Consider the following 13461-nt stretch of genomic DNA (forward strand, 5'->3'; position numbering starts at 1 on the left):
TGGAACTATAATTGATCCTGTTCAAAGACATTTACACTCTTTACAATCTCAAGTGTATGATATTTTAGCTATCACAAACCCATTGTAAGTAAATTACCTATTGAACATGTATTGCAACCTCAAATTCATGAAACTGTCGAAAAAAATAAATGCTTTAAAATGTTAAACTTGTTCGGATTCTTTTCATACTAAACCCCTTTAACCTCGTCCAAGCCAAGGATGTTTTCACATAAAATAAAAATCTTTCGTGCGTACAGGGTACACACGATGCTTTTTTAAACTGTGTGCAGTGGGACCAACTGACAATTATACCTGCAGCAAATTCTAAGTGGAAAGTATTCAGAGAAGTAATCAAATACACTGCTAGGATTTTCATACCAACAATGAAATACTGTTCAAGGCTTAAACCTAAATGATCGTCAGATGAACTACTGTGACACATGCTAGAGAAGAAAAGTGCATGGGATGCATATAAATTATCAGGTGATACAGAAGCCTATGGTAGATATAAATTGGTCTGTAATCAAGTCACAAACTAGGCTAGGCAAGCAAAGACAGATTATGAGGTCCCTGGCATAGAATGAAAGGAAAAAGGAGGGGTGAAATGGGAGTAGTGGTTGTTTTTTTTTTTTTTTTTTTTTTTTTTTGGCTGATGCTGAATAAGCTTGCTTTCTTGCATCATATGCCTCTACTAATGCTAAAAACAGCAAAGACTTCTTTGCTTATATTAACAGTAGCCGGAAGGGATTGAATCACTTGATGTGTATGGGTTAACTGTTGATGACCCTGCTTAGGTTCCAAGCAAACTGAATAGGCATTTTGCATCTACATTCACACATGAGAAATTCTTCAGGGAAGGGGATGCCAGAAGTATATCAAATTCTAACAAGGAACTAAATGTTGTAGTGGAGATCAGCAACTTAAAAAAGTTCACGGCAGAACTAGACAAACGTTTGGAATGAATGGATGGGTGAAATGGGAAGGGTGTTTTTTTTTGGCTGATGCTATATAGGCTTGCTTTCTTGCATCATATGTATGCCCTACTAATGCTAAATGACTTTTTGATAACTGAAAGGAAAGTGGAGGAGAAATTGTCGAGGATGGACATTTAAAAGTCATCTGGGGCAGATGGAATCTATCCAATTATGTTAAGAGAGGCTTGATTGATTTTTGATTTGGTAGTTGTTGGCGCATCGGCTTCTGTGGCCATATGGCACCTCCCAAGGTTTTTGCAGTACTTTGATCCAAGCCCGAGGCGGGAATCGAACCCGCGACCTTTGGGTTGCCGGGCAGGTACTTTACCCACTCGGCTAGCCCGGTCGGCCGTTAAGAGAGGCAGCAAACCCTAAGTCATAATTATGAGAGTATCCTTGGATTCAGGGGAGATCCCTATGGACTGGACATGTGCGATATACACAATTCATAAAGAGGAATCAAAAGGCGATATGAGTAATTACAGACCTGTTAATTTAACATCTGCTCCACAGAAAATAAAGAATCACTGGTTAAAGCAGTAATGCAAGACCATTTAGACAGGAATGCAATTATACTGCAGTCACAGCATACTGTCAAGGGGCGGTCCTGTCTAACCAATCTGATTGGTTAGTATGATTCAGTGACCAAGGAACTCGATGCAAAAAATAATTTTAACATTGTATACTTGGATTTCAGGAAGGCTTTTGATACTATTGCACATAAAAGACTGCTATACAAACTGGAAAAATGTAACATTAAGTTACTGTTATGGATAAAGGGATGGTTAAGTGGAAGAAGACAAAGAGTGGTTATCAACTGAGCACTTCTCATCATCAAATATCATTATTAGTAGAGTTCCCCAGGGTTAAGTCCTGGGTCCATTGTTTTTTTTTTCAATATTTATAAATGATATTGATGAAGGTATATATCAGGCTTAATGTCTAAGCTTGCAGATGATACAAAGGTTGGCAGGGTGGTTAACAACAGTCATCAGGGTGAGCTAGTGCAACAAGAAAATTGGGTCGATGGGCTGAGAAATGGCAATTGAAGTTTAACATTGACAAATGCAAAGTACTGCATACAAGTAGCAGTAACTCTAGAGAAGTGTACCAAATGTGTAGTACCACACTCAGGGTAGTGGAGAATGAAAAAGACCTAGGGGTAATTGTCCAGTCAGATATCAAGTTTTCTATGCAGATAGGCTGCCAGAGCAGATCATGGGGTCTTCAGCTAACAGGGATAAGGGTGATTATCCCTTTGTATAAGACCATAGTTAGGCTGCATCTTGAGTACTGTATTCAGGTCAGGAGGCCTCACTTTAAGAAGGACGTAGATCTGCTGGAACAGGGGCAGAGAAGGGCAACCAGATTGGTGAAGGAAACAAAGGGGTGCAGAAAAGCTCAGTTCTGCAAATTGCAGCATCTTGAGACTAGGCACCTGTGGAGATTGAGATCTGTTGAGGTGTTTAAAGCCTTAATTAAACTAAGTAAACTGAATGTTAATGGTTCTCTTCCACTTGTTGAGACTACACACATGAGGGGGCATAAATTCAAATTGAGGAAGGATGATTGCAGGAGAGAGAGAGAGATATATTTAAGTTTGCCTTCAGCCAGCAGGTGGTTGATTGTTGAAACAGCTTCCATCTGTTGTGGATGAGTTGAATAAATTCAAGGAAGAACTAGACAAATTCTTGAAAGGGTACGTATGGTGAATTTTTTTTTTTTTTGGCTGATGCTATATAAGCTCTTGCATCATAGGCTATTACTATTACTACTACCCACGTTTGTATCATCAACAAACTTACACATCAAGCTTGAAACACCTACATCAATATCATTAAAAAAATATTAAAAACCATAAAGCCCAACATTGACCCACATGTAACCTCACTCGTTACATTAATCCATGAAGAACATCTGCCATTTATAACTGTACAATTACTCCTGAATATTTTACTTAACCCTCTCTTTACCTATATTAGTAAGTTGCCCCTAATACCACACTGCTAAAATACCTAAGGTACTTGCCATAGTTATATTTCAATTATTCATGATTTATCATGTTCCTACATTTATCAACTTGAATCATACTAATTTTGATCACAATACTAATTTTGTTTTTAGGTTGTTGTAACAGAAAGAAGGAAGATACTTGTATCAAATTATGGATTGGAGCACTGTTCAGTCATCAAGTTTCTCACCAAAGAAGCAATTGGACCAAAGGCCATTCATGAAAGGATAGTGGCTGTGTATGGAAACAGTGCATCTTCAGAGTACCAGGTGAAATTCTGGTCAAAACAATTCAAGTGGGATATAGAGTCCATCGAAGATGAACCACATCCAGGAAAGCCTGTGACAGCAACCACTCCAAAAATGTGCCAAGCCATGAAAACCCTTGTGTGTGAATGATAGACATTTAAAGGTGTTCCAAATCTCTAAGGAATGTGAAATCTGAGGAAGTAGTTATAACCATCATCCATGAACATTTGGGAATGATTAAGGTCAGTGCAAGGTGAGTCCCTAGCAGCACAAATATTTCTTTAGTTATATTAACAGTAGAACGAAGAGTTTAAATCATATTGGTCAACTTGCTATCGATGGTTTAATTGTTGGTGATCCTGCTCAAATTGATTACAAATCTCTTGGAATGCCAGAAGTTCAGAAGCTCGTCAAAATCTAGTAGGGAGCTAAATGATTGTGTGATAACTGAGAGGAAAGTGGAAAAGAAATTGTTAAAGTTCAGCTAAAAAAAAAAAAAAAAAAAAAAAGTCCCTGGGGTAGAAGGGTTCTGTACAATTATAACAATGTAGACAGCAAAGGAGGCAGGCAAACCCTTATCCATAATTCTTCAAATAGGCCTCTGGGGTTGGGTATATTCATACTATGATTTTTAGCGTTTCTCACCAACCATTGAAGTAAAAACGAAAACCAAAATCTTAAAAAGCTTTATATTTAAATTTACAATAAATTTACAGTAGATCAAACAAAATAAATGTGATTATACAAATAAAATGTTACTGATAATAAAATACTGAATTAAGATAGAATAAAACAAATGTAGTTTACAGTGAATGTACAAATAAAATGATAATAAAATACTGATTAAAATGCAATAAAATATACTAGATTAAAAGCGCTAAAATAACTGAAGCTTTCAAAGGCTTCTGCCTTCTTCCTCAACAGTGCACTTCTATTCTGCGGTGCCTCATTAAATACCAGCAGGTTCACGTTGCAGCTCACATAAATGTGTACCGTTCCCGTACATGTTGGAACCGGAAGCGGCTTGGGAGCGTTCAAGGCGAAAACGTTCATCCCCTCCAAGGATTACCGCCTCAAAGAGGGGATGAATGCGTGTACCCCTGTCTCTATTTATATTATTCCCAATATAACTAATTCATAGGCTGTCGAGCCACTTGCGGTCCCTTATCCATAATTATGAGAGCATCTCTGGATTTAGGGAAGGTCCCTATGGACTGGAGATGTGCATATGTATCTCCATTTCGCAAAGGGGCATCAAAAGGTGACATCAGTAATTACAGACCTATTAGCTTAACTTATAATCCAGGAGTCAATAATGGAGTCGTTGACTAAAGAAATAATGCACGACTCTAGGGACAGGGATGCAATTATAGTGCAGTCAGCGTGGATTTGTTATGGGTCAATCTGTCTGATCAATCTGATTGCAATGCAGTAACAAATTAACTAGATGAAAAAATATAATTTTTATAACATATACTCGGATTTCAAGAAAGCTTTGATACTATTACATAAGAGAATACTGTACAAATTGGAACAGTGTGGTAACAAGGGCAAGTTACTGCTCTGGATAAATGGATGGTTGAGTCAGAGAAGACATAGTTGTTATTAATGGTCACTGCTTTCATGGACTAAAGTTATTACTGTAGTCCTCCAGGATTACGTGCTGGGCCCATTGTTGTTTTCTATATTTATTAATGATATTAATAAAGGAATGTCATGTTTAATGCTTAAATTTGCATATAATACAAAGATTGGCAGGAACCAGGGTAAGCTAATGCAACAAGATCTAAAAAAATTAGGAAGATGCACTTGAGAAATGGCAGTTGAAGTTAACATTAACAAATACAAGGCACTGCATATGGGTAGCAGTAAACCCAGATTAATGTATCAACTATGGCAGTACACTGAAGGTAGTGGAAAATGGAAAAAAAAAAATCAGGGGTAATCGTGCAGTCAGATATGAAGTTCTCTGAGCAAGAACAGCTCAGGATGTACTGCCATGCAGCACAGCTTGTGGGGTGATATATCAGGTGGTAGATGACTTTCATCAACCAGTGAAATACCACCACTTTGCTTATTGGAGGCTTGAAGTGGTGAAACCCATGTTTAGTCCCTAGAGCAAAGTTTCTGGCATTCCCCTCCCACCATACTTCTCCTTCAACCCATGCACGGTACTAAGTACTATAGGTTTTGATACCTTTCGTGTTTGGGGTTTTCATAAAAAAAAAAAAAAAAAAAAATCATATACAGAAGTTTTGCTAGCATGGATAAAGAGGCGATTATCCCATTCCACAAGACAATGTTTAGGCTGCATCTTGAGTACTACATTCTTCCTAAAATGAGGTCCGAAGCTCTTATTTTGGGAAGGATATAGATCTGTTGGAACAGCTGCAGAGAAGAGCAACAAGGTTGGGTGAAGGGAACAAAAGAGTGATCTTACAAAGAAAGTCTTCAGTTCTCAAACTGCAGCGCCTGGAGACTAGGCAACTATGCAGTTATCTGACTGAGGTTTTTGCTCAAGCCATTCAAAGCCTTAAATACTTCATCAGATCACCTCATCCTTCAGCCCTACACCCTTCCTAAACTGAGACTTACAATCCTACCAATCTTACAGACCTGAATGCAGTACTCAAGATGTGGCCTGACCATTGCCTTTTACAATGGGATAATCACCTCCTATTCTCTGCTAGCAAAATTCTTGTTTATCATTGACAAAACCCCTGGAGTTGTCCTGGCATCCCCTCTGCACTCCTCAGAAAACTTCATATCAGACTGCACAATTACCCCCAGATCCTTTTCATTTTCCATTACCCTGAGTTACACAGTTGATATGTTATTATGGGTTTACTGCTATCCATATGCAGTACTTTACATTTGTCAATGTTAAACTTCAATTACCATTTCTCAGCCTACCTGCCTAATTTTTCTAGATCTTGTTGCAGCAGCAGCATACCTTTAATTACTGTCATTAACCACACTACCAACCTTTGTATCATCTGCAAACTTGGACATTCAAACTTGGACATTGTTCAGATTACGAACCTAAGGGGGCATAAATTCAAATTAAGAAAAGACATAGGTAGAATAGATGTGCAGAAATTTGCCTTTAGCCAGCGGGTGGTTAATTGCTGGAACAAACTTCCATCTGCCATTGTGGAAGTTGATAGGTTGAATAAATTTAAGGAGGAACTGGACAGGCATTTGGAGGGAATGGTGTGATTTTTTTTTTTTTTGGCTGATGCTGCATAAGTTCATATACTTGCTTTCTTGCATCACATGCCACTGCTGCTACTACTACTACTACTACTACATTAAGCCTAATATACCTTCATCAATATCATTAATAAATACAGAAAACAACAATGGGATCAGCACACAATCCATTAGAAGAAAGTGTTAAATGATCTTTTGATGCTTTATATCCAGGTTGAGCTTTTTCATTTTCAGCTAAAAAAGTTCGTGCGGGCATTTTTTTCCGAACAGTCCAGTTACGTTGATGTAGAAAATTTGTTCACCCTTGAAGCCACCTTCTTCAATGATGTCTTTCAAATCACTGGAAAATCTTGCCGCAGCAGCGTCTTTTTTGCACTTTTACTTTCACCTGAGATATGAACATTGTGAAGCCCAACACAGTTTTTCAATCAGAAAAACCAACCACAACTTGCTGTAAATATTTCTTCAGTCTCCTCCTCTTCATTTTCCTCTTTTTCTTCAGCATGTTATAAAGGCTCATGGCTTTCGCTTGAATGATGTTTTGACTCAAAGGAATTCTCTTTTGATTACAATCTTCTATCCATATTAATAAAAGACATTCGATATTAACCAATAGCGAACTTCTTTGCTTAGTTATCACTTTTGTCATGTAAGGTGCTGTAGAAATTCCCTGCTCTTTATACTAATCCTTCTTTTGAATAATCGTTTGCACTGGTGCTTCATTCATTCCATTTTCGCATGGAATTTAGCATACAATGCACCATCTTCATGGCACTTGATAATATAAATTTTTTTTTCTAATGTAATCCATTTACATTTAGTAGCTCCACTGCTTTCATTACCTTTCCTTTTTTTGACTCATTGTTTCATATTTAAAAGGGTAAAAAATAAATTGTGAAATGAAAAGTTTGAAAAGCTATCACCTTGTCTCATCAGGATGGAACACAGAACACTGTTGCCGCTGAATGCCTGAGGAGAGCTATTGGCACATGAGACAATAGAGTTGGCACCTATGTACACGTACCTAGGCTACAACAATGCAGCATATATGTAGAGTACGTGTCTAGGCTATTATTGTAAATTTTCAACTTAAACTTAGTCATAAAGTTTATTGCTTCCTCTGAAAACTAATAAATTTATTATAAGTTAAGATACAAAAATATAAACAAACAGGCACTTTTGGGGCGATGGAAAATTATTATTATTATTATTATTACTAGCCATATAGTGCAAGGAAGCTTGAGGCTTATGCTGCACCAGCGAATAAAAATTTCCGAGTTACCCTGAGTGAGAGAGAGAGAGAGAGAATCAGAAGTAGAAGGGAAGAATGATGATATCCAGCTCAGGACCCTGGGTGTGCCAAGCCCATAGTCACCAGTTTATAGTCATAAAGCAATAAACTTTATGACTATTGCGGAACCCAATAACAAAGGCCTTTTTGCAGACCTAAACTGAATTGAAAACTGTGTTATAGTGAACCCCGTGCTGTTTGAAGCAGTGCTAAGCGAGGTATTGCTGTATATACAAAAATAATAAAAAAAAATTTCATACACACATATTTACAAAAGGGTTAATTTCTGTCATTCCTAAAACTCAGTCCTACCATTTTTCCCCAAAAAAATTACTTAAAACCTATACATAACTGACATCAACAACAACAAAAATAACCAAATTTCAAGAATACATTACTTTGATTAACCTTAACTTTAGTTTTATTGACATAAACATATCACAATATTGCTTCCTTCCAGAAAAACTATAGTTTTGTTATGTGACTAAGCCAAAAAATAAAACTTTTTAGACTTCATAAACAGAAGTAAAAAAAGTATATTCCATACCTCTTTAATTTCACCTAATAAGACCATAGCATTATCATAAACAGGAGGATTTGTGCTTAGTTGCTCTTGAAGTACATCCCAAAAGGCTTTATATGCAATACCTCTGATCTGCTTTTCTAAACTATTAAAAAAATGAAAAATTTAAAAATTAAACATGCAAATATCCTTCATATAAATGTTGAACTCTTTAGAAATTCTTTATCTTTATAAAAATGAATTTAACTTAAAATAATGTAATTTACTCAGAAGAGTAATTATGAGTTATAAGCACAATTTGGCCTTAGTTGCCCTTGTGACAATAAACTCCCATTAAAACCAAACTGTGTGTTAAAAACATGTTTGATTGATGATATAAGGGGTATCCATTTATCCTACAACACACTGATCAAACCCATGTAGCTGTGGGCAAAGAGCATGTGACATCACTGGATATGGAGTGAGATATTTTTTGGATAGTTGGTAGAGGTTCTTAAAGCACTGGTTAAATTAGTTAATTTGGTATTTTGAAGGCACAGCAGCAACATCTAAGGCCATCACACAAATCCATTTATTTCAATAGTAAACCAGTTAGTTAATGTACACAGTGTGTAACATTTCAAGCACATTAACAAAGAACAATAATTCATGATTTATAACAAAAAAAATGAGCAAAATTCGATGAATTTCATGTGTGAACCAAGAACATTTCAGTTCTGCACACCTTCCATATCATTCCTCGAATCAGCACATGGAAAAAAAAAATAATATTCAGCGTTTCAGTTACAATATACAATGCTAGATTTCTATTGTTCCAATTTTAATGAAATTTGGGAAGGCTTGACTAATCATTCTAAAAGAGTCAAATATAAAATTTCATGAAAATCCATCTACTGGATTTTCAACAAATATAAAATTTCATGAAATCCATCTAAATGCAGACAGAACATGGTGAATACAAATGGACAATATATGCTATATGTATATATAAGAATCCCTTAATACCAATGTGAGATATTTGTTTGTTTGGGGATTTATTAGGTCCATCGGCATCTATGGCCATAGTGCACCACCAATGTGAGAAAAAATAAATATAATATATTATAAAACACAGGCATTAAAACATGAAAGATATATTATTTCACCAGGGCAACAAAAACTAAAAAGACGATTACTATTTAAATATCATCATTGCACAAGGTTAATCCACTGCAAAAACGGAAAAGCATCTGATAAATTGTCTTTGTCGGTTAAATCTATCCAAGTATAGTGCGGAAAAGTCGATAATAAAAGCTCTGTGTCATTCACTCAAAGTGCAGGTGGTTAGTAGTAAATGTTAAACCACTGCAACACACACACACAGTAATCCTCAACTCACAGCAGATAAGAATGCATTGAGATTGCTGTAACCTATACAGAGTCAGGCCAAGCTCTTCGGTGCTCTGTAGCCAGGTGGGCAGGAGCAGCAGTGGGTAACACACGCTTCTTGATTAGACTGGGGTTCGAGCCCATGCCCACAAAATACGGAGGATGCGTAAAGGTCAGGGAATGGCCACCGCATATCCCCGGAGCAATATGGCCTTAGTTGCTAATGCTCCTAAAAACCAAATAACAAACAAACAGCCAAGCTCCTCCCCACAAACTTTACATATACCAGATTGCTAAACCACAAGTTTAATCTGACATCTCATATCTGTTCTATATTGTCCACCAGAGTGAGAGACATTTATCAAATATCACTTGTTGGAAATCAATATAAGGGTTTACAAACTATGCTTGGCTCCATCTGAGCAATGGTGATTTTGCAGCCTTGTGGCAGAAGACAGAGAATGGTTATTAATGAGCACTGCTCTTTCTGGACTAATGTTATTAGTGGATTCTCTTGGGGTTCACTGTTAGGCCCTTTATTGTTTTCAATATCTATTAATGATATTGATGATGATATATAAAGTTTAATATCAAATTTGAGGATGATATGAAGGGTGGTTCTGCAGTAAGATCTAGAAAAATTAGGCAGGTCAGCTGAGAAGTGGTAATCAAAGTTTAACATTGAGAAATGCAAAGTAGTGCATGTAGATAATAGTAATCCCAGAATAACATTTCCAATTGTGTGGTATCACATTTAGTGTAGTGGAGAGAAGGAAACATCTGTGGGATAACTATACAGTCTGGCATGAAGTTTCTGACAGTGTAGACAGACTACTAGGGCAGCACAATGGGGTACTGTTAATGATATAAAAGTATTTTGTCAGCAGGGACAAGAAAGTGATTATTCCTGTTATATAAGATAATGGTTAGACCACATCTTAAGTACTGCATACAGGTCTGGAAACCTTCACATTCTTCTTCCTAAAAAAAAAGATGGATGTGAATCTGTTGGAACTGCAGAGAAGAGTAACAAGGACACAAAATGGTATTCTTACCATAAAAGACTTTGGTTCTGCAAATTGTAGCATTTGAAAACTAAAGCATGAAGTTTAATGATATAAAAGTATTTTGTCAGCAGGGACAAAAAAGTGATTAAACCTGTTATATAAGGTAATGGTTAGACCACATCTTAAGTACTACATACAGGTCTGGAAACCTTCACATTCTTCTTCTTAAAAAAAAAAGATGGATGTGAATCTGTTGGAACAGGTGCAGAGAAAAGTAACAAGGACACAAAATGGTATTCTTACCAAAAAAGACTTTGGTTCTGCAAATTGTAGCATTTGCAAACTAAACACCTGCAAGAAGATCTGAACCGAAGAGCTTAACTCATTAAATGGGCTAAGTAAATTTAATAAGGATCGTATCCTAACTCTTGATTGGATGACACATAAATGCATATAAATTTAAAAAAGGATGGTTGTAAGGACAGATGTGAAAAAATTTGCTTTCACCTAGAGTTTGTTGAAACTAATTTCCATATGCTGTTGTCCAGGTGTGTAGTTTGAATAAATTTAAGAAAGAATTAAATAAAAGATAGACAGATGTTGTGGGTTTTTTTTTTTTTTTTTTTTGGCTGATGCTGTATAAGTTTGCTTCCTTGCATCATTTTCCATTACTAATATTAACACTAAAAATGATAAATAACAGTACCATCTCTAAATGAGCAGCCAAAACAATGTATGGAAGAAAAACTCCTGTTTGAAAACAATTTTTGTTATGTATATAACATAACTTTTATTATTAAGCTACATTAGCTGAATGCAATGTAGGCATTCAAGTCTGGAAAAAAAAAAAATACTCTACATTACATTTTTCTGTCTTTACTGTCTGAGTAAACTAATATCACCTGACAGTAAAGAAAGAAAAACATAATGCACAGTGGTATTTTTCTCAAACAATTTCACTATTTGCAGTGAAATATTACATTACTTCTTTAGTAATTTGCCTCATTCAGCCAATGTAGTCCAGTAATAGGAGTTATATTATAAAATGTCTCGAACTCAACCATCCCTTTATCCATTGTACCAAATTGTCCTTCACGACATACCACTCCAATTTGTGCAGCAGTCTTCCATGTGCAACAGTATCAAAAGCTTTCCTGAAATCCAAGCATATGATATCAAAATTATTCATGCATTAAGAATTTGCAGATAAAGGAACCACTAAGTGGCAGTGACCACAGATGTGGGATTTTACTGAAAGATGTAATTACCATCAGGGGTAAAGGAAAGGCTTTTTGCTTCCGTAAAGGTGACTACAGTGGTCTCAGATAGTTTTTAAATTCTGTACAGTGGGACCAACTGATGAGGTTACCAACAGTAAATTCTAAGTAAGAAGCATTCAAGGAACTAATCGTAGAAGCTACCAGGCTTTTCATACTGATTAAGAAATACTGTTCAAGGTTTAGGCCTAAATGGATGTCAGATTAACTTGTTTGTTATTTGGCAACACAGAAGCCTATGGGAGATATAAGCTAGTCTGTAATCAAGTCACAAAGGAGGTTAGGCAGGCAAAGGCAAATTACGAGAAATCTTTGGCAAAGGATGCTAAGAAAAACAGCAAGGATGCTTTACTTATATAAACTCTAAAAGGAAGGAGATGAATCTAATTGGTCCACTTGATACTGATGGTTCGACTGTTGATGATCCTGCTCAGATAGCAAACAAACTGAATGGGTATTTTGCATCTACATTCACACATGAGGAGTTATTAAGGATCGAAAATGCCAGAAGGTTATCAAATTGTAGCAGAGTGCTTAATGATTTTGTAATAACTGAGAGCAAAGTGGAGGAGAAATTGTTGAAGTTAAACATAAGAAAGGCACCTGGTGCAGATGGGATCTATCCAGTTATATTAAAGGAGGCGGCAAAGGAAGTAAGCAAACGCTTGGCCATAATTATGAGAGCATTCTTGGACTCAAATGTATCCCCAATTCACAAAGGGGGATCGAAGGGTGACAAGTAATTACAGACAAGTTAATTTAACTTGTTCCAGGGAAAATAATGGAGTCACTGGTTAAAGATGCATTGCAGGATCATCTAGACAAGACTGCTGTAATAATTCAGACACAGCATAGGTTCGTTAAGGGAAAGTCTTATCTGACAAATTTGATTGGATACTATGATGTGGTTACAAAGGAACCGGATACAAAAAATAATATTGATATCATACACTTGGATTTCAGGAAAGCTTTTCACACTATTGTGCATGGAAGACTACTGTAGAAATTTGAGCAGTATGGTATTAATGATAAATTGCTACAGTGGATAATAGGGTGGTTGAGCAGAAGACAGAGTGGTAATCAATGGATACTGCTCTTCGTGGACTAATGCTATTAGTGGAGTCCCCCAGGGTTCATTGTTAAGCTCACTGATGTTTTGTATATTTATCAATGTGATAAATATACAAAATATATTAAATATTTTGGATCTGGACCTTCTCTTGTTGCAGTCCAGCAACAGTCAGCTAGCATTGCAGAGTTCCATTTGCTTTGGTATCACTTCTCCATTGATGAGATGTCCTGATGGAATCACTTGCCATGCTTATCACTTAATGTGTCACAGTTGTCTGGAAAAAAATCCAGATGAGAGTGAAGAAAGTGTATTTTTAATATCATGTTACAGCCTAATTTATGATATGATGTCACTAGGTTTCTTACAAGCTGTTTATAGTTATCTGCTTTATTGTTTCCAGAAAGTTTGCTGTTACAAATTTGAAAGCATCCCAAGCCACTTTCTCATCATCATGGAGGATTTTGTCAAAATACTCAT

At 36.3% G+C, this 13461-nt stretch overlaps 1 protein-coding gene across 3 annotated transcripts in view; it reads right to left on the reverse strand.

The window, feature by feature from the left end:
- Positions 1 to 13461, reverse strand: part of LOC150089194 (T-complex protein 11-like protein 1) — a 177383-nt gene that overhangs the window by 110383 nt on the left and 53539 nt on the right. For all 3 annotated transcript variants that reach the window (XM_090388342.1, XM_090388351.1, XM_090388335.1), the window contains exon 4: positions 8285 to 8405. In XM_090388342.1, the coding sequence (XP_090244468.1) occupies positions 8285 to 8405 (121 nt within the window). The remainder of the gene's footprint in view (positions 1 to 8284; positions 8406 to 13461) is intronic.

The sequence above is a fragment of the Mastigoproctus giganteus genome, chromosome 2 (assembly GCF_048544385.1).
Source record: "Mastigoproctus giganteus isolate SK-2022 chromosome 2, ASM4854438v1, whole genome shotgun sequence".
Classification (NCBI taxonomy): Eukaryota; Metazoa; Arthropoda; class Arachnida; order Uropygi; family Thelyphonidae; genus Mastigoproctus; species Mastigoproctus giganteus.